This window comes from Cetorhinus maximus, chromosome 16 (assembly GCF_964194155.1).
Source record: "Cetorhinus maximus chromosome 16, sCetMax3.hap1.1, whole genome shotgun sequence".
NCBI classification, from domain to species: domain Eukaryota; kingdom Metazoa; phylum Chordata; class Chondrichthyes; order Lamniformes; family Cetorhinidae; genus Cetorhinus; species Cetorhinus maximus.
In genome coordinates, this window is record NC_135894.1 from 96,939,538 (window position 1) to 96,966,775 (window position 27,238).

General features: G+C 44.2%; 1 protein-coding gene across 3 annotated transcripts in view; it reads right to left on the reverse strand.

The window, feature by feature from the left end:
• Window positions 1-27,238, reverse strand: part of cxadr (CXADR Ig-like cell adhesion molecule) — a 99,779-nt gene that overhangs the window by 18,202 nt on the left and 54,339 nt on the right. For 2 of the 3 annotated variants that reach the window (XM_078560372.1, XM_078560375.1), the window contains exons 2-7: window positions 17,038-17,204; window positions 15,856-16,060; window positions 14,701-14,853; window positions 12,960-13,082; window positions 11,812-11,950; window positions 4,622-9,648 (exon numbers count right to left, since the gene is read on the reverse strand). In XM_078560372.1, coding sequence (XP_078416498.1) covers window positions 9,378-9,648; window positions 11,812-11,950; window positions 12,960-13,082; window positions 14,701-14,853; window positions 15,856-16,060; window positions 17,038-17,204 — 1,058 coding nt within the window. In that variant the 3' untranslated portion in view covers window positions 4,622-9,377. Of the gene's footprint in view, window positions 1-4,621; window positions 9,649-11,811; window positions 11,951-12,959; window positions 13,083-14,700; window positions 14,854-15,855; window positions 16,061-17,037; window positions 17,205-27,238 lie in introns of those variants that run through there. The other variant, XM_078560373.1, reaches the window with a different exon arrangement.

Sequence of the window (27,238 nt, forward strand, 5' to 3'; positions counted from 1 at the left end):
GACTAATATTGCAGAGGGCAAGAGTTCAAATACCTCCAAGGCACTTTGTGAACTTTGACTAAGGTTTAAAAATTAATATGAAAACAAAAAGCAGACATCAATAAAAATAAAAAAACTACACACACCAAAAAAAAGGCAGATTGTTGTACAATCTGCACTATTCTTTCCTGAGCAGATTTTTCAGCTTTGTGGCCTTGCTGAATGATCACCTGGCAACTAAAACCGAACAATATAAAGTTCGCCTCTACCTGTAAACCTGAACCTTATCCTCACTGGGTGTGGCAAAATACAGGAGCAGGATAAGAGAGCTCAAATGAAACTTACGGAGAAAAGTGCCAATGTTAATCTTAGAATATCACGATCCCTGGAACCTGACCTTTATATTCATTCTTTTATAGGAACAGGAATAGAGTTATTGCTTCTAAAACACTCCCCCCCCCATTCAGTTGGCAAATACTCAGTGTGGAACTAAACTTGTTAATTAATCTCACTGCAAAAAGAAACTTGCATTGCTACAGTGCCTTTCACAACCTCAAGACGTCTCAAAGTGCTTTACGGTCAACAAGAGTATTTTCTTTTTGAAACGTAGTCACCATTGTGCTACATGAAAGTGGCGTCCAAATTGAGCACATCTCAGCCTGTAGCTAGGAGTCAAAGTACACAAGACAGCAATCAGAAAAGTCCAGTTAACTATTATAACACAGCAGTTGGTAAAGGCTGAGTTATTTAAAATCCCAGAGGGAAACTTAAAACAACTGTCATAACCTATAGTTTCAATTGGTATGTTTGAGATGCAACTCTGAATTCAGAAATGAAACCACCAAGCTTCCGGAGGTTTTTATATAAATTAAATTAAACATTTATTAATTTAACAAGGAACTAAACACATACACATATCTACAAATTACTGCCATAATAACTTTTAAACAAATCCCCAAATTAATCACTCCTAGGTAAACCTTCACCAAGGCAACAATAACCCATAGGCTTAAACAGGCACCAGGCAAAGCACATCTTATCTTACAAATTCAAAAATGAGGTTCCTTTCAATTTGGTTCCTTCGCACAGTTGTAGACTTGCAGGCGGCATGCCTCTGACACACACAGACAGAACTCTTTTCTGTATATGCCTACCTTTCGCTTTGAATGTGAATGCTCATTGTATCACCAGGCCCTCTGAAGTCCACCTCTTAACAATAAAACCCCTTTCATAATATCAATGTTATTAGTCATATAAACATATTGCTTGGTGTCTCCTAGCTAGGTGCACAATTTCACCCCCAGTCTTTGAATGGTTTATTCAACGAAATGCAAATATACCCTCTACCTTACTGTTTAACATCTAGTACACAAAGCACCCAGGCTAGCTGGCTTTAATCCAATTAAGACACACACACACTCACATACAGACACAGACTCTACAAGTCCAATTTAAAATAATTTCCAATAACATTATACACATTAGTATCTTCATGACAATCTTGTTCACAAGTACATAGATCAGGCCATTCAGCCCCACATGCCCGTTCTGCCATTCAATTAGATCATGGCTGATCTGCATCTCAATTCCATCTGCTGTTGAAAATGGTGGTGGTTGTCCTGAGCTGCGTGCAACTACTCGAGAGAATCTCACAAGACTGTGTCCTCAGCACAATCATCATAAATTCTCCCATCAATGATGTTCCCTGCTCAGGAGTGTAACAGAGCAACTAAGCTCAATATTCCCAACTCCTCCAAAAATGCTTTCCAATGGATATCATCCAGTTAATATTTACACTACACGAGTGCCTGACAATGACCGCCTCCAACATAAACAAGCACTCCCTATCGTACAACTACACCACTATTGGCAAACTCACCACCGTCAATATTATCAGTTGCTTGTTAGTATAGAACTTGAATATTGCTGAAGAGAGAGATATGTTGCTGAAGCTTTTCGCCTTATATTCATCAGGACAAATGCAAGAATGCCAAATTTCAAACAACCACAACTTATACTATGGGAGAAAAGGGTGCTGATTGGTTGGCAAGTCGAATCCGATTGGCTGAGGTGTTGCCATGGAGAAAGCTACAAGGAACTATAGACTCTCCAAGCTCCCTGGTAATTCTACTAAAAGGTGCCAGGCTTGAACATATTCCTTTTGGTGGCAGAGAACAGATTCCCGTGTATGGATGTACATCTCGTTTAGCAAGTGTAAATGAGCCATGTTATGAGCTTGACTGATTATCTTAAACTATTAGCGCACTCAGAATTGTTCAGCAAGTGCTGCCCAATCACAGAATCAGACCAAACAGTAGACATTTTGAAAGCATGGGCTGTTTGGCAAGAATGTGTAATTCCCTACCATAAGAGTGGTTGAGGTGAATAACAGGTGCATTTAAGGGAGCGCTAGATAAACACACGAGGGAGGAATAGAAGGATATGTTGATAAGGTGATATGAAGAAGGGTGAGGGAGGCTTGTGTGCTGCACAAACACCAGCAAAGACCAGTTGGGTAGAATATCTGGTTTCTGTGTTGTCACCGATGTAATCATGGCCCGAATCTTCCGAGCTGCAGTAATGACCAGCGGATTGCTGCTGTGCTCAAATTCCCCAGGCCCAACGCTGCTGCCCATTTCCTCTGGGATCCTCCGATCCCAGCTTTCACACAACTGCATAGTGCAGCGTCCCTCGGGGAACTCTGTCAAAGTGGAGTCTGGGAAGACAGGCCATGGCCCTTTTTTCTTTAATGGCACCAGCTGCCATGCGGCAAGTTTAAATAAGTTTAAAGGTCCAGTCTTTAAATGTTAGTGATTGGATGGGTGAGGTGGGTGAATAGGTTGTTGGACTGGGCGGGGTGGGGGGGTGTTGTAGTCAGGACATGTAGTTGGATCAAGAAGGGGTATGGTAGTCGTGTGGTGAGGAGGGGTTGTCAGGTCAGGTTGGGAGGGTTGTGGGGTCAGGTCAGGGGGGGTGGGTGGTTGGTTAGGTTGGATAGTTGTGTCAGGAAGTAGTCAAGTGGTCAGGTGAGGGGGGTGATGGTCAGGGGATAGTCAGGTGTATAGTTGCGGTGTTGGGAAGTGATTGGGGAAGGAGGGGTCGGTTGTGGAGTTACTCAGGCATTAGACCAAGTTTTAGTCGGTCTAACATTTCCTGGGTAACTACCGTGGAACTATCTGAAGTCTCCGGCTCTAACTCAGTCACAGAGACAGTCACAGAAGGTCCCGGGCAGCAGGGGAATTGCCCAGCAAGAGTGGAGAGGATACTGACTCACCCATTCATGTGAGTATGCAAACGATGATCATGCTGGAACCTTGTAGATGAAGAGGTTTTGAGGAGTCAGGAGGTGAACCACTTGTTGCAAATCTTACAGTATTTGCTCTCCTCTGTAGCCATATTACATATGGGGCCAAATCTTCCAATCTCCAGGTCATCAGAAACCAGACGTGTGACCGAAGATGCACATCAAGACTTCTACAATATGACCTTTCCCCACAACAGTCACAGATCAGAACACAGTTTTTTTTATGTATATAACTTCATTCATGGGATGTGGGTGTCAGTGGTAAGGCTACTATGATTGCCCTTACCATTTTCCCATAAGGTGGTGGTGAACCTTTTTCTGGACCTTTGACCCAGCAATGAAGAAGGAATGGCAATATAGTTCCAAGTCGGGACGGTGTGTGACTTGGAGAGGACCTTGCAGGTGGTGGTGTTTCCACGCATCTGCTGCCCATTCTAAGTGGTAGAGGTTGTAGGCTTGGAAGCTGTGTCAGAGAAGCCTTGGGTGAGTTGCAGTAGTGCATTCTATGGATGGTACACACTGCTGCCACTGTGCATTAGTAGTGGAGAATGTTTAAGGTGGTGGATAGGGTGCCAATCAAGAGGGCTGCCCTAACTGGTCTTGAGCTTCTTAAAATGAGCCAGTGTGAAGTGTCTTATGTGGAGAGGGCTTACTTGTGGTGATGCCTGGAATGTTGCAAATACAAAGGAGCAGCAATCCCAGTTAGGGTGTTTGGGGAGAAACAAAACAGAGAGCTTTGTATGAAAGCTGAGAACATTAGCAACAAAAATAATTAGAAAGAATTGACAGAGTTGGTTTGCTTGCTAGCTATAAAATAATTTTGGGAAACAAGTCTTTGTTGCCAGTTTATGATCCAATTATATTGCTGGATGTTTTCAGTTCAAGTAGGCGATAGTTATCACACATTCCCTTTTAGTATTAGTCTCTAAAATTGTTAGGGTGGTGTCAGGAAACACTTCTTCACACAGTAGTGGAAATCTGGAACTCTCTCTCCCCAAAAATAAACACATTGTGCCTGGGGGGAGGGGATGGTCAGAATTTCAAAACAGAGATTAACCTTAACAAACCTTTCGCAGGTTAAGGGTACCAAGGCAAAGAGGTGGAATTGAGATACAGATCAGCCATGGTCTAACTGAATGGCAGAACAAGCTCGAGGGACTGAATGGCCTCCTCCTGTTCCTATATTATTTTCGAGTCCTCAGAGAACCCACACATGTACAAAATCACTTTTCTACTTCCTGAAAGAGAGAAAGAAACAACTTCCCAAATCCAGGCTGCTTCTCGTCAGAGTGGATTACTTTGACCTTTAACCCCTTACAAAATACCAAGCAGCCAATGTTTCCATAGTGTCAAGTCTTTATTTAAACTTCATGTTAATTTGTCCACAGAAATAACGTGCATAATTACAAAAAGTGTGCCGCTCCAAAACTGAGAAAGACAAATCAGTACAAAGTACAACAGAAACTGGGAAGAGAATCAGTGCATATGATTTTGGTTAATAGTTCGCAGTCTACAGAGCAGCCTTTGCCATGGTTGCATGTGAGTTTAAAGCAGATTTTCCTTCATAAGTGTTTAAGAAAACTCTCTCTTGTCTCACAACTGCCTGAGTCCCCACCAGTGCTGCCCCTCCACCCCTCCAAACCCCCCTCCCCACTTCTCAAGGCTCACACTCTTTCCCTGCGATTTTTTCCATGGGAACTGAGCAGTCAAGTGGTCATTCTTCATATGCAAGGGTGATGACTGGCAGTCTTGACTATTCCTCCACAGAAGGCATCACAGCCAAGTCTCAATCCCACCCACCCGCCAACCCACCTCACCCTCACCAACACCCGTGACCCCTTTCCAAAGGGGCTAATCAACTGCCAATTAAGAGCAGGAACTCTGGCTGATTCACCCCTCCCAACCCAACACCCTTTACACCATGTCAGTGGAGATGGGCAAACCAAAGATGGAAAAAGTGGGATCTTCCTAGCTCATAGCTCAGCGCTGTCCTTGCGCAAGTGTTAGGACTTGTGGGGTGGTCAATAGCAGATGGACAGGATATCTGTTTGATGATGCAGACATGTGATTAGCCAAGACCTCAAGGAATGCAAGATTTAAGCTGGATTGTTCCCCAAGTTCTTTACAGTTAACAATAATTCCAAAAAACAAATTAACTTGAAACCATAGAACCTCACAGCACAGGAGGCAGCCATTCAGCCCTTTGTGCCGATACTGGCTCTTTGAAAGAGCTGTCCAATTTGGTCGCAGGCCCCAGCTTTTTCCCCCAAAATCCTGTAAATTAGCCCTCTTGAAGTACATGTCCAGGTGCCTTTTGAAAAAGCTCCTATGGAATCTTCCTCTACCACCTTTTCAAGTGCTGCATTCCAAATCTCAACAACCCTCTGAAGAAATCGATCCTCCTCCTCTTGTGATATTTATTTTGCCTACCAGCCTGCATGGGCAAGCAGGTTTTCTCCATTTGTTCCACCAAAACCTCAAGTTTGAATACCTCTCCTAAGGTCATTCCTCAAACCTTCTCTGCTCTAAATGGGAAGAATGTCAGCTTCTCCAGTCTCTCCACATGACTGAAGTCTCTCATTCCTGGTAGCACTCTGGTTAAGCCTTCACTCTACCCCCTCTGTCCTTCTGTGGGCTCCCTCTCTTGGTGAAGGCACGTTAAGCTGCCTAGTCCTCTGTATCTGAAGCAAGGGTTAAATGGGAAAAAAAAATAAGTTGCCCCATTGGATCCTCCAACAGGTTCTACTGCAAAAACAGGTTTGGCTTGAATCATGAACCAGATTGGTATGAATCTGTAGGCCCGAGAAACATTTGTCAGAACAAGAGACAACAAAGAACAACTTCTGCAGATGTTTTTGCGAAAATAGGTACAGGCGAAATGGGCAACAGACACCACCTTTCTCACTTCCACCAGCATTCCTTCTGTCTGGTTTTCATTTGTCTGCTTTTTAAAAAAAAATGTGGTGCTCAGTTTACATTCAGGAGGCATTCAATCTCAGGGTGAAAGCTAGGACCTTCTAACCACAAAGGGTAAAAATGCTCCTTCCTTTCCCCCTCCCCACACTCACACCCAACCAAAAATTAAAATGGTATTACTCTCCTAACCATGCAAACATTAATCACCTCTGTGCACCTTTCTCCTGAAGGTGCCAACCCTCAGTAAGATTTGACTGCCCTCCAGTATCTCAACTGGGTGTCCATTGTTCATAGCTGTGAGGTCAAAGCAGGCTGGATCCTGCCTTCACCAGGTATCCACACACATTACTGCTCTCCAACAGAGGCCAACAATTAGGGGAGACACCCATCCCCACTCCCCTGCCACCTCCGTTAGCCCATGAACACGGGACAATTCCCAAACCACTACACTTGCCAAGATCAGTGAACTCAAGAGATCAGGGTTCAAATCCAGGAACTTATGGACCAGCTTTAAACCATACGAAAGCCTTTATAATTTAATTCGCTGAGTAACAAAATCAGAAATGGGGGAAAATACAAGCTTCTGTGCATCCAAACCAAAACACTAGCCATAAAAAAAAAACATGGGGATTGATCCAATGTCCATTCCACTGTCTGACAGCAGAAATAGAGCTATTCCCAAATGGAGCTCAAAGTACCTGCCAGGGCTCCACACTAGGTATTATTAAAGTAGAAGTCACAAAAACTCTAAAATTCCATATTTGTATTTGCAACATAAGCCATTTGCTCAGTTACTCCCCGCCTCGCAACAATCACTAACATTAAATCCTTCATGCAGCCTACTCCACGCTGATGTATTACAATAAACCACCACTTTAAACAATGAGTTTCATGTAAGACTGGGAACAACATCCACAAAACAGTTCAACATTAAAATAAAACTTAAACTTATTACAAAATATTTACATAATGAATTTGAAATCCTTCAGATTTGTAGCAAGGCTTTGGGATAATGAATGCACTTGTTTGAATTTACTTCAGGAAAGAAAGATAAAACTGTCCACCACCACTCTGCTCCTCCAAGCACCTCCTAAAAAAGAATACTACCAAATAGGAAACCTTCAAGTTGGAGTATTAATATAAAAGGAATTGAATTCTTCAATTTAGAAGTAATTTCAACGATCAGCTACAATAGCACTGTCAGTTCCTAATCATTTGTTCTTCAACCAATGGCATAGAAATGACAAGTTATTCCCACTCCCCAACCTCAAGCTTTCTCCTCTTTCCATAAACATGCAGCTCTGGTTGGAAACAGTCCCAAGTGCCACCCACTCAGTACCTCCCCCAAATGGCCATGCACATGGGCACGGGAGGCTAGACAGCAAGACCTTGGAGGTGCATCGCAAATCATCCCTGATTCTGCTCTTTATAATTACACTCAGCAGGCACAGTGGCCCTAACATGAATCCACTAAGTGATACCGCTGTACACTCCCCTGAAGCACCATGCTTCACCGTTACTCTCTGCTGCGTGTCCTTTAGCCATACCCATGTTTCCACTGCTCCTTCTCATTCAACAGTGTGCATGCTGCACACAATTTTGGTTTTTTGGGGAAGAGGGTCACCAGGTAGCATTCCAGGGAGCACCAGCTTTAGCTTTCCCCCTCCAACCTACCCCCGCGCCCCCCCCCCCCCCCACCCCAGTTAGCCCAGGATTATTAAATTCACCAATTTCAACAATCTAACAGCTAATTCAACACCAAGCAATTGGCATTGTGCCCTTCTGACCTGTTATGGCTCGTTGCTGGAATCATTAAATAAGACAGCACAAAAAGAGGCCATTGGGCCTATCATGTCTGTGACAGTTCCTTGGTGGGATTATCCAATTAATCTCACTAGGCCGAGCATCTCAGCCACTGAGCCGGTCGACACCGAGCAAAATAAGCATCCCTACGCATCAAGTTCTCAATCTTCATGGTCACTTCCCCTCATCAAGTTCTCAATCGCTTTTCACTACACAAATATATTCAACAAAACAACACAGGAAGCAAAAACATAATTTGACTAACATTTTTTTTTAAAAAAAGGTTGTGCGAAATTCTCCCGACTGCAACGATAAATCTCATCTTAATGAACCTCAAAAGTTACTTTTATTTTCCAACTTAATAAAAGGCAAACAACGCTTCAGAGACATTCAGAAGGCACACCAAAAGAATAACAGGAGATAGGAGTGACCCACCCAGGCCCAACCCTGGACTTTGAAGAACTCAAACAAAGAAAAGTACATGCACACAGTGCCACACCCACCGAAAAGAAAATCAGTAGAAATAAGAACCAAATGAATTTGTAGCCAAAAAAAGTGTGAAGGTGGCCATTTAATTGTCAGCACCTGGAGGGTTGATGTTAAGGGCGCAGTACACGGTACAAATGAGGGACATCTAATGGAAACATTTTGGTTCAGCTGAATAAAAGTTCCCTTCTGAGTGCTCGGATGTGAATCCCATAGTACCTGCCATCCATATGATGGCTTGCCAACTGGAAAACTGCCCTGTCAGCACCTGCAAATTACCTGGCCACCACCAGTATTGGATGCTGCCCAACGCCAAGTCAGTGCACCATCCAATGGCATTCATTAGATACTGATCAGGAACAAGAGCTCTGGTTGTTCCGTTCTCTCCACCACACCATCCCCCCACCCCACCATCCCAGCCCAACACCCCCTCCCCCCACCACCCCCCTACTCCCCCCATCCCCACTCACCCCAGCATCCCCCCTCCCTACCCCTCCCATCCCCACTCACCCCAGCTCCCATCACCCCATCCCCCCATCCCCACTCACCCCCCCCTCCCCCAACACAACCTCCTTATTACAGCCCCAACTCAAACCAACAAACTCTATGTATCACAGGGGCAACCAAAGGATTTTCTCGTATGTTTGCATGAGAATTTTCTTAAAAAAAGATATATAAAACTAAACCACACATACAAAACTCTTGCCAAATACAGGAAATTGTTATTAACTTCAGGTAAGATTACAACCAGAACACTTCCTAAAACGTGCATACAGTATGAAAGGCAAATCTCGTAAGATTGATATTGGTGGATTTTCAAACAGAAATATTCCTTACAGTTCACCTAGTGTATTAAAAAGGAAAAAGGGACCAGTTTTTGAATTGTGCACTACACAATGGAACCATCACGGTGCTGTGCTGGAATCATGACAGGAACAGCCCCCATCCGATTCAAACTAGGGGCAGCTACCTTGTACGAAGGGTTGATGTTCGGGCTGTGATTGGGCAGGCGTTCCACGTCGTCGGTGGCCAGTGGGCCATAATGGCTCTTGTAGGGTTCCATGTTGGAGGGAGACATAGAGCCCAGGGAGGAACGCTGGGAATCCACAGTGTAGCTTCGGGCCGTTGAAACCCGACTTTTTGGCGCAGGAACATCCTCTCTGTTAAGACAGGGAGCAAGAAGTCATTTAAAATGCAATGTAAACAGACAGAATCTAGAACACAAAAAGTACAAGGCTTGCATTTATAAAGTGCCTTTTACTACTACTGGAGATCTCAAAAAGCACTTTACAGACAATGACATGACTTTTGAAGTGAAATGTTATCTTGCAAACTTGGCATCTCCCAGAAAAACATCAATATGAAAATCCATTTTCCTTTTGCAATGATGGCTGAAGGGTAAATATTGGCTAGGGCACCAGGGATAACTCTCCTGCCCTTCTCTGAAATAGTAGTGCCACGTGATGTTTTATGTCCACCTTAGAGCACAGACCATTTGTCATCTCCTCTGAAAGACAGCACCTCTGACAGTACTGCGCCCCGTCAGACAGTGCAGTGAAGTATTGATTTTTGTGCTCAAGTCCTGGAGTGGGTCCATAACCTTCTGGTTCAAGGACTAGAGTGCTACTTGCTGAGCCACAGCTGACACTCTTCATATGGAATTGAGTATAAGCAGTTTTACAATATAAGCCGGCACCCATAGAAGCAAGGAACTGATGCCAAAGCCTTATAGGTCACTGGATAGGTCTCAGCTGGAATAATGTACCCAATTCTGGGCAACACGCTTTAGGAAGGGTTTCAAAGCCTTGGAGAGGGTGAAAAGGAGATTTACTAGAATGGTAAAAGGAATGAGGGACTTCTGTTAGGTGGAGACACTTGAGAAGTTGTAAGGGTTCTTCTTAGATCAGGGAAAATTGAATCCAGATTTAATATTGCCGAAAAGAGAGACATGTCACCAAAGTTTTTCATCCTGCAGTCATTAGGCCAAATGCAAGAATACCAAATTTCAAACAATCACAACAGTTCATACTGCAGGAGAAAAGGGTGCAGGTTGGTTGGCAAGTTGACTCTGATTGGCTGAGGCATTGCCATGGAGAAAGCAACAGGGAAGTAGAGGCTCCCCAAGCTCCCGGGTAATTCAAAAAAGGCGCAAGGGTTGAACATATTTCTTTTGTTTGCAGAGAACGGGTCCCTGTGTGTGAATGTGTGTCACTCCGAGCAAGTGTAAATTACTCACAGTAAGGTCTGGACTGATCATAAATTTGTTGGTGTAGCTGTGAGTGCGCTCAGGATGGGCTGCACTTGCTGAACAAATCGCATTCAAAACTGTGAGGTTTTGACAGAGTAAACAAGGACAAGCTGTTTCCACTGGCAGTAGGGTTGGTAGCCAGAGAACTTATAAGTAATTGGCTAAACAACCAGAGGGGAGATGAGGAGACTCATGTGAGCATATAATGAGCTGGAATGCATGGTCTGAAAAGCTGGTAGATGCAGATTCAATGGCAACTTTCAAAATTTGAAATGTAATTAAAAAAGGAAAAAAAATTGCAGGGCTATGGGGAAAAGAGCAGTGGAGTGATTTTACACTATCACGCCATCAATGTAGTGCAAGCAATTGCCGACTTTAAAATAGTCACCCAAAGCTCTTCTCTCTGAATCTCTGAAGATAATGAAACGCAAGTTCCTCCCCACTCCATCCAAGCAAATTTAGAATCTACAGCAGAGATGGAGGCCATTCAGCCCAGTCAGCTCTTTATGAAAATTAGTCCAACTTAACCCACTCTTTCTAGCCCTGGAGTGTTACCCCATCAGCAGTTTGAGCTAACAGAAGCTAAATGGATTGAACCCTGGCTCCTGTCAAGTTGGTTGAACACTGCAGCTCTGAATTGGGAAAGGAAACTGACAAAAAGTCATAAGGCACCAGCAGATTATCAATCCAACACAACCATCAGGAACACTACCTGAGTGGGTGGTGGAAGGCGATTGCAAAACAAAAGGGAACTGGTCAGCTGCTTGACAATGAGAAACTTAACACTTATGGGCAAAAACCTAAGGTGTGCAACTAAGCATGACTGTTGTTTCAAAGAGCCAGTACAAGCATGACAGGCCGAATGGCCACCTACTGTGCATGAAGTTTACCCATAATCTACATCCTCTTGAGTACAGGGGAAGTACTTATTAGAAAACCCAAAATAGTGGACTCATTGAAGAAATTATAAGCGCTAGCTTTGCAATCCACTCCTGTGGTAAAGGCAAATGGCTTGTGTCATTTGACAGATAATCAGCGACTGTCTGTGATAAACAGAAGAAGAAACTGCTGTTACCTTATTTCATAAGGCTGCTCCTTCTCATAGGTTTTCTTCTTCTTTCTCCAAAAAACGAACCAAACGGCGATGAACAGTAAGAGTAAAAGCAGCAGTACTGCTATAACGATTCCCACTATCTTCCCAGCATTGCTTGATGCTTAAAAAGAAATAAATAAAATGTGAGGCACTTCAGTTCTTACTCGCAAGAGATTGGTAATGTTTCCACAATAAACGCCAATCTTCCACTTTCCTTGCCCCATCAACCTGAAGAAGGTTGACAACTGCATCCTACATTGCTCATTCGGAGAACTGGCGCAGACACGATGGGCCAAATGGCCTTCGGCACTGTAATGATTCTTTAACTTACCTCCTGAAAGTACTACTCGATATTAAGAATTCCAGAGACTCCAACAATCTTGGGGAATACATTCCAATGGCTATTCTTCGCATGAAGAATCATACAGCACGGGAGACCATTCTGCCCATCGTACTTGCTCTTTAAAAGACCTACCCGATTATCGCCCCCCCTCTGTCCTTTCCCAATAGCCCTGCTAATGTGCTCCCAAAGTATTTATCCAATTTAATTTTGAAAGTTACATTGCAACAACTCTCTGCATTAAAAAAAAGACACTTCTTCTCATCTTACCTTTTGCTCTTTCAATATTGCTTGGGCAGTGAGCAAGAGTTGTCAAGGCTAACAGTGGTTTGTGGGCTAGTACTAGAACAAAAATCACAGTAGGCCGCATATGGTCAAAAAAAGCCCAACCGGTTTACAAATGTCCTTCAAGGAAGGCAACCTTGCCTTTTTGAAATTTTTAAAAATTCATTTATGGCAGTAGTCTGGGGTGTCCTGGCCAATATTTATCCCTCAACCCAAGTTAAAAGAAAATGACAGATTATCTGGTCATTAAGTATTTGTGGGAGTTTGCCGTGTGTAAATTGGCTGCCATATCTCCAACAGTGGCTACACGTCAAAAAGTCCATCAGCTGCGAGGCGCTCTGGGACAATCTGGGTGTGTGAAAAGTGCTATAGAAATGCAAGCCTTTTTCCTTCTACTTCTCCAAACTTCTATCCCAGGGAACAAACCTGGAACTATAAGCTGCTGGGAAAAGTTTTAGAAAGTGAACCGGCAAAGATGGGAATACACTGGCAATAAAGTACTTACAGGAAGCGATTAACAGCTTGACATCACACTGGGAACTTGCAATTCTATTGTTAGCCACGCACATATAGTCGCCAGAGTAATCCGTTGATGCGTTTTTCACTTTCAGAGTTCCTAACGTCATATCTGCACAGGAAGAGAAAGCAATTACTTAAAATTGGAGAAACCTAGGTGAAGGCTGGAAATAGTGGCAACAAGTTTAAAATCAGAAACCGAGTGTTTGGTGACATTCACACTTGGGCTCTGAAAGTTTCTAACCAGCAAAAAGCAGAGAGAACGGAGGAAGCAGCACTGTTTCACGCCCCTTGGAAAAGAAAAGAGTTATAAGAAATTATGCTACCATGAGCCTCAATTTCAGGGATGGCAGGCATGTAGAATGGGATGGTTGTAAGGAAGGATTGAGAAAGTCAGCTTCAGTATAGTCGTGAATGCATCAGTGGAGGCAGGGGTGGGGCACAGACTGCGCAAGCCAGAGAGCGAGTGGGAATACTTGTTCATTCATTTAATTTTGTATATTGTATCGCTGCTCATGATGCTGTCTCCTTTATACTGCAGAGCCCCAAGTACAGGATGGGTGCTTGCTCGATGGAACACCTACGTTTAGTCTGCAGGTGTGACCCCTAGCTTCCAGTTGACTGTCACCGTTCCAATGAAACTTAATGCAAGCTCAAATAATCAAGGGGAGGCGGTGGCGTAGTGGCATTGTCGCTAGGCTAAAAATCCAAAGATCCAGGGTAATGCTCTGGGCATTGCAGATGGTGGAATTTGAATTCAGTAAAAAAAAAATCTTGAAATAGAAGTCAAACGATGATCATGAAACCATTGTCGATTGTTGTAAAAACCCATCTGGTTCACTAATGTCCTTTAGGGAAGGAAATCTGCTGTCCTTACCTGGTCTGGCCTACATGTGATTCCAGGCCCACAGCAATGTGGTTGACTCTTAAATGTCCTCTGACTCAAGGGCAATTGGGGGATGGGTAATAAATGCTGGCCTAGCCAGCGACGTCCACATCCCACGAATGAATAAAAACACAGCAATTCACCTTTTGATTAAACATGCTACAGCCTTCCAGGTGCAATATTTAGTTCAATTTCAGCTCATAACACCTGATCCAGTTTATTTTGACAGCAGCTATTGGTGACGTTTCTACCTTCCCATCGACACCTCCTCCAGACCCATCTTTTCTTTCTTTACTTGTACCTCTCCCATTCCCTTTTGCCTTGCAGCTTCATTCCTTTTGCCATTTAATCTCTCCTAACTGCCATCCCGCTCACAGCCCTTCCCCTTTCCTTCTTTCCTCCCATCTCCGACTTTCTCTGCATCTGCAACTTGCTTAAAACGGGCTACACCGCTAACCTTGGCTGTTCTGACAACAAAAGATCCCATCGATCTAGGCTATTTAACTCTGTTTTTCTCCAAACAGACATTGCCAGGTCTGAACATTTCCAGCATTTTCTATTTTAATTTCAGGTTTCCAGCATCCGCACTATTTTGCTCTTATATTAGGCAAAGGTGGTGCAGCCATCATGCCATTCAAGGCAGTAACTTTGCCAGGCAGTAGGGTAAAAACAACCCATCGACACCCGTACCTGAAGATGACGACAATCTGATTTACCTCCCACTACCGAATCTGACAACACAATGCTAGCGCACGCTAGTGCTCTACATAAAAATGTCTCACCTGCCACTGCGTTCACAGATACACTACATAATCCCAATAAGTTCACTTGAAAATATATTTACCTGAAATTGCGGTGGGAGGCAGCAATGTTGAAGATCCCCCTCTGGTCCAAGTGTACGTAATTGGGGGAGTTCCTTGACTTGAACATTTCAGTGTTATATCTTTTCCAATTTCCTGATTTCCTTCCACGGAACATGTTGGCTTGGATGGTCTCACTGTGGAACAAACATGAAGTACAGAAGCATTCCAAGGTTCTGAAGGGAGGGATAAATTGAACTTCCATCATGTGTTGGGGATCGCCACAAACTCAGGAGGCAGGTGTGACATTTAGAAAGGAGGAAAATGCATGGACAAAATTTAGATTTGACAAGTTTCACTCGGAGGATGGCGAGCGTGTGCTAGAGCCCAGGCAGTCGTATGGTGAGGGCCATTTGCTATTTTTTGTGGGAGGGCTGTGGCTGGGGGCGGGGGGGGGGGGGGAAGAGAGGCTGGGGGGAGGGGTGGAATTGTCCATTTGAATAGTGAGGATATTGACCCCCCTCCCCACGATAGATGGGAAGAACTGATTGAAGAGATAAGTATGGGGAACACATCCCCAAAATGCCATTTTAATGGTGGCGGATATTGGGGCGCCTGAATGTCTCATTGCAGAGAGGCGGGAGACAACTGACACATGGTGTTTAAATCAGGTGCCAGTGAAAGTAAGAGCCCACTTGGAAATTCCCTGTCTTCTCCGCAGGTTTTCTAGGATTTGGAGAACCCAACAGTGAAAGGGAGGCAGGAGCTGCTGACTCTACGAAACAATTGCCTTTTCTCACACTTCTTGCGTGCCATGAGGAGCAGGAGTACTTGCTCACCCAGGTCCCGTCAAGGAAGCACACAGCCTCTCGTGCTTACCCCAATCCTCTGCAGCCTCGCACTCCCACCTTCTTCTATTTGCCTACATCCACAGCCCGCATCAATCTTCTCCTCCACCTACAATCTTTAAGCTCTTACAATCACCAAGGTGCTTTCACCTCTTCACCATCTTCCTCCTTTAGTTAATTTACTCTCCTAATCTTTCCAACCTTGGCTGTACCCTGCACCTGGCATTCTTAACTTTTAAGTGTCACGTTAAGTGAAGAGTCAATGAATGTTTGCCAATCACCAGGATAAGGATCTGTTGCGAACAATTAGCAAACCAATTCATTTGATACCACCAGACACAACTTCCTTACCCAAAACATTCAGTGTGATTGATATGGTCTTTGAGCCGGGAGACTTCTTCACTTTGCAATGGTATCTGCCGGAGTCACTGGATTTCAACTTGGTGATGTTGAGTGAAGCATCACCATTTTTGGGATCTGGTGAGCTGAAGTGCACGCGGCCTTTCATATCTTCAAGACTTGTTTCATAGGTCCTGTCCCCCGAATAGTCAATGACCTGTTTTATTATAAAACACTTCAGTCACTTAGCAGCCCAGGTGAGTCAGTTAGACAGAGACAAGTTCACCAATACAGGTAGAATCGCGCCTGAGCAGAGAAATGTATCTCCCTTTCGCCTCCAGAAGGCATGACGCATGCTGAGGTATTTTTCAGCCTTAAGAGCATGAATACCCATAGATGATGGAAGGCAGAGCATGTGGGGATCGTGGAGTTAAGAACATAACAAATAGGAGGAGTCGGCCATATGGCCCCTCAAGCCTGTTCCACCATTCATCAAGATATGGCTGACCTCCTTTATCAACTCTACTTTCCCACCCGATTACCATTTCCTCGCTTGCCTTCCGAGTTCAAAAATCTATCAATCTATCTTGAACATACTCGATGCCTGATTGTCCATCGCTCTCTGGGATAGAGAATTCCAAAATAATTCACAGCCAAGTGAAGAAATTCCTCCTCAAATTCGGTGTTAAATGGTCAACCCCTTACCCGGAGACTATGACCCCATATTGTAGACTCTCCAGCCAGGGGAGAGCGCCTCACAGTTTCAATCCCATCAGGTCCTCTCAGAATCCTGTGCTTCAATGAAGTCACCTCAGATTCTCCTATATGCAGAGAACATAGGCCAATCCTGCTCAATAGGCGAGACGGGGTGAACAAACCAGGAGACAGAGGAAGACCATGTGGGGCAGACGGCAGGAAGACACAGACAGAGTGTATGACAGACAGATAAAGCATGTGTGCAGAAAGAAAGCAAGAATGCGCAAAGCACAAGCACCAGGACAAGAGTACAAAAGCAAACAAAAGAGAAAGAAACAAGTAGACAGACACAATCCTGACATCCAGTTATTTTCTCAGAATTATCTAAACTCAGGACTTCTGGACAAGTTGACAGGTTGGTGCACTGGTTTTAAATAATCAATTAATGTGCCTCAATCCATAATGTTTAGCTGGTTAAATCTCAGGTTTAATACACACAATGATTGGTGAATCCGCTGGATCACTGGGAGTGCGTGACCACTCGATATCCAATGGCCCAACGTCTGTGCTGTCCAGCTTGAACCGACATGTCAACATCACGCTGTCTCCATCTCCTGCCTCGACGCGTTCTCGCGTTGGGAGGATTTCCAAACCCTGCGACCAGCCTGCAGCACAAAATGAAGTTACATCAACATTCTGCACTGCAACAAAAGTCCACTGATTATCACAAGACATGTTGTTGGCTTTCTCGCTTCAAGGTTGCCTGCATTTGACTGTGACCTGGCAACAGGAACACACTGGCATTTACCCATTCTGCACATGAGCTCAGAGTACTGGCAAGCTCGTTGGCACACTTATGCCTTCCGCACACCCACCCCCATGCTTCCGCCTTCCAGGCACAAACTCTGTTGTATATTTTATATATCTCAGAGCAATGCAGAGATGACTCTATTTTCTAAGTGTGCAACGAGTTTACTTATAAGAGTTTTAAGATATGTCTACAATCACAAAACGTCTGCACTCATGCTTACTGTTCAGCTTCTGTGGTTTCTGCTTACTTTCTTCCAAGTTCGCATCCAGGCTTAACCAATCAAGCAGAGATCAGTTTATCAGACTCAGTCAAAACCAGAACAATTGTACACCACACCTTCCCTCCACCCCATCCTGACCAGGCATACTTTCACACTCACTCCCTCCTGCCAGGCACACTTCTGTCCTCACCCAGGGAGTTTCACACAAATCTACTTTCTGTGGGGAAGGTAACAGGATGTGACTACACAAATAATGAGGAGCTCTATGTACAGTGTGGTGGTACATTGAGATCGATATAAAGAAACACAAGATTTCATGTTATCACAAGCTAAAATGGGAACAGCCTTCACTTTACAATAATACTTACAGAGTACCATCATAAACAATTTACATTTATTGGAGTGTTAGCAAATAAAACTGATCTAATATGTTCTTGTCCCCTCCAGCCCCACACCATGGGGTAAAGGTGAGAGAGAAAGGAAGTAGAGGGGAACGTACAAATTAGGAGCAGGAGTAGGCTATTCGGCCCCTTGAGCCTGCTCCACCATTCAATAAGATCGTGGCTGATCAGATTCTGGCCTCAATGTCACATTCCCACTTACCTCTGATAGCTTTTGACTCCCTTGTTCATCAAGAATCCACCTCTGCCTTAAAATTATCCAATGGCCCTGCCTCTACCACTCTCTGGGGAAAGAGTTCCACAGGCTCACAGCTCTCAGATAAATTTCCCCTCATCTCCAACTTAAATGAAAGACCCCTTTTAAAAAAAAAGTGTCCCCTTACTTCTAGTCTCTCCCAAAGGGGGAAACATCCTCTTAGCAACCATCCTGTCAAGCCCCTGAAGGATCTTATACGTTTCAATAAAGGTTGCCTCTCATTTTTCTAAGCTCAAATGGGTTCAGGCCCAACCTGTCCAACTTTTCTCATAAGATAACCCCCTCATTCCAAGAATCAGCCAACTGAACCTTCCCTGGGCTGTTTCTAATGCAATTATGTCCTTTCTTAAATATGGAGAACAAAACTGTACACAGTACTCCAGATGTGGTCTCACCAATGTCCTGTACAACTGTGGCAAAACATCCTTACTTTTATACTCCATTCCCCTTGCAATGAATGACCACATTGTATTGGTATTGCTAAGTGCTTGCTGTACATGCATGCTAACTTTTTGTGATTCATATGCCAGGACACCCAGATCCCTCGACCTCAGAATTCTGTAATGTCGAGGGGGAGGGGGCAGTAGCAGAGGGGAAGGGGGAAGATAGAGAAGAATGTGCAGGTAAGTAGCTTGGGATGATTAAAAGCAAATGCTTGCACCATCTTGGGGGATGAGCAAGGAATGGAAATCCTTGTGTGTGCAATATCACTGAATCATCAACTACTGAACCAACATACAGGGGAGTAGAATTTAAAAAGTAGCAGAGATATAATCAAAGGATCCAAATAAATCCCATTGTATTTCAGAGGGTAATTTTGTTACAGAAATAACTTCTGTTGCTTGTATAACGTAATTACAAGTTAGGGCAAGTAGGATCAGGCATTTGTCTGCAAGTGCCTTTCAGAACCTCAGGTTATACCAAAGCATCTTACAGCCATTGTCGTACTTTTGCCATGTAGGCACTGTTGTAATGTAAAAAATAGCAAACTCGTACAAACAGCAGTGAAATAATAAACAAATAATCTGTTTCATTGATGTTACTTGAGGAATAAGTGTTAGTCAAGATAACGTGAAGAGCTCTCCTTGTATCTTATGCAAACACAAGGTTGGAGACAGAGCCTCAGCTTAACATCTCTTCTGAAGGATGATGCATCCAATACGGTCTTCACCCGGGTTACAGGATCCAACCCCCTGGAGCAGGACTTGGACCTGCAACCTTCCGACTCAGAATCATGACTGCTACCCACTGAGCAACAACGGACACCTTATTTCAGGTCAGGTGTTTGCTCAGTCCTAACGAAAGGTGTACACAGGAAGTATGATTCAGAGAACTGGGATGGCAAAATTGCAGCCCCGCCTCTGCCCCACACTCCTAAGGAGTATAGCTCACCGCTGAGAGTGAGGATTGCCCCTCGCGTTCTCTCTCCCAACAAAATGGCCCCAGGAACATTGTGGACAATTTTGGACACCACACTTCACAGAAGATGTAAAGGGTACTGTAGTGTAAAGAGTTAACTGGTGGCATATGCTAGTGTATGACGTAGATAATGATGTACTACTGACAGTCAGTCAGGTGCTAGGTTTGAGAAAGAGGTTGGCATCATGCCTAGGAACAATGTGCCTACTCTGTAACCTGTTTAGTTGTAGTACTAATAAATAAGTGTTAGGCAGATACCAGAGTATGTCTACAGTCTAAGAACCAAATCCCACACTTGGAGTCCAAAATAGAAGGACCCAATCTCAGAACAGGTACGAAGGAGGCTTACCTGGGGTGGGGTGGGGGAGGGGGGTAGTCAAAGTTAGGATTGTTCTCCTTGGAACAGAAAAGTTAAAAATGCGACCCAATTGAAGGTTTTCAAAGTGATGAAACGATAGAGAAAACATTACCTCTGGCCAGTGGATCAAGCATCAGAGGTCATAGGTTTAAAATCATTGGTAAAAAGAACTAGCGGGGAGATGAGGAGAATAGTTTTTACCCAAGTTGTTGGGATCTGTAATGCGCTACCTGCAAAGGTATTGAAAGCTGATTCCATCAACAATTTTAAAAAGAGAGCTGGACAGGGATAAGGAATTTAAATGGTTTAGGACAGAAAGCGGGGGTGTCGGGCCAAGCACGGCTGAGTTTTCAAAGAGCAAGCACAAAGGGCAGAGTGGCCTTCTGTGTTAAGGGTTCTAGGATTCGAACTTCTCAGCAAAAGCAAGGTGCTACTCTTATGTTGCTTCGAGGCTGGTGTTGGCAGTGACAGGTTCCGTGGGCAAGGAAGCCTGAAACCTGGAAGTACCGAGTAGGCAACAGAGGAACTGTTTCTACCAGGCTTCTCTTGGTGTCAGGCTTGGCAGATCCTGACAATTTTACACATTCAGGTTTGTGGAGCTGCCAGTGACCCACACCTCAGAAGCTAACGTCAACAGGCCGTGAATGCAGCTAAACAATGGTACATTTCTTCCACCTTTCAAAAATAAAAAAGGAATCTTGAGAGAGACGGGACATGGAGCTGCCAACTACTTGCTCACTTTGCCCATATAAAGCATTGCAACCCAAGGCACCATGTGCTTTACTCACGGGCTGTTCCAGATTGCTTAACATCAGAAACACTTCAAAGTTTGTAGGAGGAGAAATAAAAAAAAAAATTACAGGGAAAGTAGCCAAGCATCAAACTTCAGCAAACGTCAGCTCTCAGTAAGTTAACTCGGAAGTTATCTGAGATACCAAACCGTCAGGGCCACAATGGGGGAATGGGTGAAGCTGATTCATGCCAACTCAGTAAGGGTTCAAATGTCAAGGGTGCCAAGATTCAACAGGAAAAAAACTCAGGGAAGCTTTATCTTGTGGAAACGCACAGGGAATAAGTTCCTGCGGAAAAGCAGGGAACCAGGCAGCACAGGAATCAGGTGAGTGAGTCCCTGGTAAGAGTGAAAGGAATGAGAGGTAGGGGGACTATTGATTTTTCAAATTCAGTCCCGGGTTGTGGATGCTGCCGGCAAGGCTGGCACTTATCGCCCATCCCGAGTTGCTCCTTGACAAGGCGTTGGAGGGCCACTTCCTTGAAACCGCGCAGCCTGTGCGGTGGAGCTAATCCCGCGGGACTGTCAGACAATTCCAGGATTTTGACCCAACGATGGTGTTGGCGTTATGACATCGCTTTGGGTCTATCTACACTTTAAAAAAATTAAAGATTGTGGAAGGTCAGCCTCTAGCCAGCCAGCGCACCATGATTAGCGTTAAGAAATGCTACATTATCCCAACAACAGAATCAAAGATCTACAAAAAAAAGCGACTTGACCAAAGGGAGCAAGTGAACTACCCCACAATCCATCTAAATACATGCTGATGGGGCAACTTTAGAGGGGAACAGGAAAGTGGTAAACAACCACATTGTTTGAAGTGAAGTGCTAGGCTTTATAAGGTTCGACGTCTGCAGTATTTTGCTTCAATTTTCATCCTCACCTTAAAATTCATCCAATATTCCACCCCATCATTATCTTAGTAACCAAATTCCTTATATCATCACAAGCAGTCAGTCAGAAACATACAGCACAACGGGAAGCCAGTCGGCCCACTGTATCTGTGCCAGCTCTTTGCTGTCAATTAGTGTCATTTCCCATTGTCGTGCAAAGTTTTTTCGGCCAAGTATTGATTCAATTCCCTTTTCAAAGTTATTGCTTCCAGGCAACAGCTTCCAGATCCGTTCTTTTTACACCCTTTCCCCAACACACTACATCGGTGCAACTATTACATTCAACCACTAAATTCCAGTCTAGTTCCCTTCACCTTCCCACCTACCTCTCCGCTTTCAAATGCCTAGTCTTCAAAGTGTACTTCCACAACTCATTCTAGCCCTTTCCAGCTTTCCCTTCTCCTCTAAGCTCATTGTCTGGTCCCTTTAATGTATAAAAGGTTTTGCAACATTTTTACTGCATCTGAATGCCATTACCGATTTACAAATTCTTGCTTTCCAGTCTGACCTACTGTGCATTTCAGATTAGCGGATGTTTCCACACTGTCCAATAGCCAATGTGTGTGGGAACATGGATTCCTTTGTACTCCTAGGCTAAGGCAGAAGAAAAGAGTGCCATTGTATTTCAGATGAGAGAACACATATATTGAAGAGTGGAAGTCGACCCAGCGTACATGACCAACCTATTTTTTTTTTACCCCAAAAAACTACGTTTCGCATATACTTGGCATATAAACCAACCCCTCCCTCTTTCAGTCATGACATGCTATACTAGCATTAGTAGTTGGCCACAATTTTTCACCCCACAAATGGATATTTACTTACTGGTACCTTATAGCTGGGTTTAAGGAGCCATGCAGGCAATATGGGCTGTGATGTGGAAGATGGACAGGAATTTATGACATGGCCACACAGAGCAGACCTCACACAGTGAGTGACAAAGATGACATCGGTGGTATACTTATACACTCTGCATATAAGCTGACCCCATTTTGGAGGGAGTTTTCAAGGCTTCAAAAACCGACATCTACAGTAAATTGAAGCCTCTCTGCTCCCTCAACTGGATGCAAAAGATACCATGACATTATTTTGAAGACGAGCAAGTGAATGCCCCACCCCACCCAGTCTCCTGGTCAAGATTTATCTCTCAACCAACGCCACTAAAAAAGATGATTTGGTCACTATCAAATTGCTGGTTGTGGGAGCTTGGTGTGTCCAAAATGGCTGCCAAGTTTCCCACATTACACCAGTGATTACACTTCAAATCTATGCCATTGGCCATGAAGCAATTTGGTATTTCTGGAGGTCATAACATGCGCTGTACACGTTCTTTACTTTCCTTCCATTGAACCCCCCTCCAGTACATAAAAAGTGACCTAACACGAGAGGGATCGAGGCTGGGACCTTCAGAGCCTGTGTGTGTTCCGTTTCCACATTTGAAGAACCAGGAATATCTAACCAAATGAGGTGCCAAGAAAATGAGCTCAAAACAAGATTTCTGTAACATTCTTAAAATACTTTCCCAATCATTTTGGAAACTTGTGTTTAAAAGTACTTGCAGCTCATAGTCATTTGTTTGGAGAGACAGATCAATCGTGCAACCAACTACGCGATACTTAGTAACTCAAGAATGGTACTCGCACCTCTCTAGAGGAGGTCATCTCAGCAGAATACCATGCACATAGTCATTCCCAAACTCTTTCCTGCCGTGATCCCCATTTTAATCACTCAGATTTGGCTTGACGTCAGTCAGAGTGAAAATCTGGGGGGTACAAGAGTTGCTCACTGGGCTGGGGTGGGGGGAGCTTGTGCCAAAACAACAAAACAGCAGGAAAAATTGGGTGCATGTATCATGGGACCTTGGAGCCATTTCCAGGACTTTCCTGACAGAGTCTCTGCTCCATGACGCCATTGTGGCCTCGGAGCTTGAGAGCAAAATCGCGTGCAACGGCCCCATTGGGGTCACGGCTCTCAGTTCGGGAGCCTCTGTTGTACTTGCTTGCTGCAAGGTTACTTGCAATTTTCTATCAAGTTATTTGGAGCTAATGGAGAAGGAAGGGGCACTAGGGACAGTGGAACAGGGGGAGGCTGTTTAGCCTCTCAAGCCTGTTCCCCCATTTAATGAGAGCATGGCTGATCTGTGCCCTAACTTCATAGACTTGCTTTTGCCCCATATCTCTTCTTAACTTGGCTAACTTAAGTCTACCAATTTCAGATTTAAAATTAACTGACCTATTAACTGGTGCTCGAAGAGAGTTCCAAGTCACCTACCACCCTTGGCATGAAGAAGTATTTTCAAAATTCACTCCTGAAAGGCCCAGTCCTAATTCTTAAGGCTAAAACCCCTCATCCTAGACTTTGCCAACCAGCGGAAGTAATTTTTTGCTCTCAGTTCCCCCTAATATTTCTAAAACTTCAAAGGAATAAGGAGAAAGAGATGGAAAGAAAACCACTTTCATACAAGGCTAAGTGAGTCAGTTCCTCAGGTGCATCCAGATTTTATGTGGCTAATGCCAATCCCAAAGTAAACTGTCAGATTCCTCAAGTGTGACTCTATAGGAGGACTCAAGTTTAAAATATGTGCAAAGCTTAGCTCAGAGATGCTCCCAGCTTCATAAAGCACCCACACACTAGGTGTTGGTGGTATAGGACAAACAACTCAACTTGTCCACCAAAAGGTCTGCACACATTACAACAATTTGCATATATATATAGCACCTTCATGGTCATAAAACACCTCAAGAGACTTCACAGGAACTTTCAGGCAAAATTTGACACTGTGCCATATAGAGGCGTTAGGAAAAGTGACCAAAAGCTTTGTCAAAGAGGTATGCTTTAAAGAGAAGAGAAAAGTAGAGAGGCCGGGAGGTTAAAGAGATTTTAGTAATAGGGGCATAAGAGTATACGAGCAAGTAGATTATGTTAAATGTGTATAAGACACTGGTTCAGCCTCAACTACAGCATTGCATCCAGTCCTGGGTGCCACACTTTAGGAAGAATGCAAAGGCATTACAAAGAACGCAGAAAAGGTTCACAAGAGTCGTTCCAGGGTGAGGAACTTCAGTGAGGTGGAGAAATTAGGACTGATTTCCTTGGAGGCGAGAAGGCTGAGAGGAGATTTGATGGAGGTATTCAAAATCATGCGGAGCAAGGACAGAGAAGATAGGGAAAAACTGTTCCCACTTGTGAAAGGACTGAGAACTAGGGGGAACAAATTTAAAGTAATTGGCAAAAGAAGCAATGGCAACATGAGGAAAACGAGTTTTACACAGCGAGTGGGTAGGATCTGGAATGCACTAAGTCAGTTGTTTATTTGGAGAGCCAGAGCAGACATGATGGGCCAAATCGCCTCCGAGCTGTAACAACTCCGTGATTAAAGAGAAAAACAGAACATGCTGGAAAAACTCAGCAGGTCTGACAGCATCTGTGGAGAGAGAAACAGGGCTAACATTTTGAGCGCATATGACTCTTCTTCAGAATTCTAGAGTTCCAGGCTGAAGCAGCTGAAGGCACAGCTGCCAATGGTGGCAGGATTAAAATTGAGCGTGCACAATAGGCTAGTATCTGAGGAGCGCGGATACCTCTGAGGATTGTAGGGCTGGAGGAGATTACAGAGATAGGGATTTGAGCAGGCGCATGGGAATTTTAAATTTGAACAAATTTCCAGATGGAGCAGTGAAGGCAAAAACCCTGGAATCATTTATGAAATACCCAAATGCTGAGGACACCGTCCCCGAAGGCACCTTTTCATGGCTGTTGGGCAAATTCTGATGCCACAGTCAAGCTACGGACGTCAACTGGGATGGGGTGTTGTGCAGAGGATAGGAACTGGGAAAAGTACAACCCAATCTTCCCAACCTCTTCCCCTCCAACCCCTCTAAAAATAGAATTGGAACTTTTGGAGAAATGCATTCTGCTGATGCACCAAAAAAAAAACACCATTTCAGGCCTTACTTTGGCCAGGGGAGCTCGCCACCGGGCAGCGGTTGGATACACTACATTGGGGAAAACTTGGAATACTAACAGGTGCTGCGTCCAGCAAAAACAGATTTTCTTTGTTACACTAGGTGTAATCATATACGACAGGGGGCAGACCTTCTGTTCATTGTGCTTGAGCCAGCACTTTGAAAGAGCTATCCAATTAGGCCAGGTAGAAGACCACTGGGGTGACAGCATGCATTAAGGTCAGGTCATGAATCACCTACAGTCTGGACTATACTGTCCCATTCAAATTCTTTGTATGGATGAACATGTGTTTTTATTCCCCCTGTCAAATCTAGAAGTTGACAACAATTAGTTGCCCAAGTATTAAGACTCTTCCAAGGCAGAGTGCGTTCCGCATGCAGCCTCCTGTGTCATATACAGCAAGACAACTGTTTAGCAGTCCTTTTAGAGTCCCCTAAAAGACTGGAGAGTGCTCTCACTGGGATATTCAGTTGCTTAGTTACTGCCCTTTGCTCCAGTGCACTCCTGTTGAGAAACCCAAATATCAGGGAAAACATCTTTTGGCTGTTGATCAAAAATATACACACCACAATGGGTTAAAAACCAACACAAATTTTCCTTCTATCTTTGAATATCCTTGGGGTGCAACTTAGAGGGGGGGGTTTCCTTGAGTTTTTACCACCACCGCCCCCCCCCCCCCCCCCCCCCCTCCCCCCCACCGGAACCAGGAGATTGTTTTTACTTTCATCGTCTAATGTTTCTAAGCAGAGAAGGACGCAGATGGTTCACCTAGCTCTCATGGGTCATGGAAACTGAATCTATTCACCTTTCATCAAGTACACAAGAACGACTTCTCCTTTCTCAGGTATTAAGCTCCCGAGTATCTTGTTTCACAGGCAGTTCCATACTCCTTTATGTCAGGTAAAAAATTGGCGCTACTAAAAAAAAGTACCTTTCTTTCAGGATCAAGTATAAGTTTTTTTTTCGCCTATTTCTCTCTCACTCTTGTCCTCCTAAGTTGCCAAATTCTCCAATTTAAAAAATATGAAAAAAGTAAACCAAATCCTTCCCAATATTGCCCTGATTTCCCCCAACTTTTCAATGGAAACTTATCTGTGGTACGCATGCACTCAAACTTGAACAACTTATGCCTTTTATGTGGGTGCTTCACAAGAGTGTTATGAGGCAAAAACTGACACCAAGCCAAAGGAGGTGATGGTCCTCCATGTTAATGGAGAAGAGGCAGAGAAGTTTAGCTGGGGGGGGGAAATATAAGAGCTTAAGAGTTGGACAGCAGAAATCACAGCCACTTATGGTGAGAGGAAGAGGAGATTGTGCAAAAGGCCAGAGTTGGAGCTAGACAAAGGTCACAGGGGGTCAAAGAGGTGGAGGAGATTACAGAGCGAGTGTGGAGAGATCAATGGGCTGATCTGAGGCATCGGTAAACCGGGAGCCTATGTAAGTCAGTGAGCGAAGGAGTTCAGCGGATGGCACTTGGCTTGAGTTAGGATACAGCTATCAATACCCTGAAGATTCACAAGTTTATTGCAAGGACAATGCTTCAGGGGAATTCCTACATGATGGCAATTACCTACTTCGGAAATTG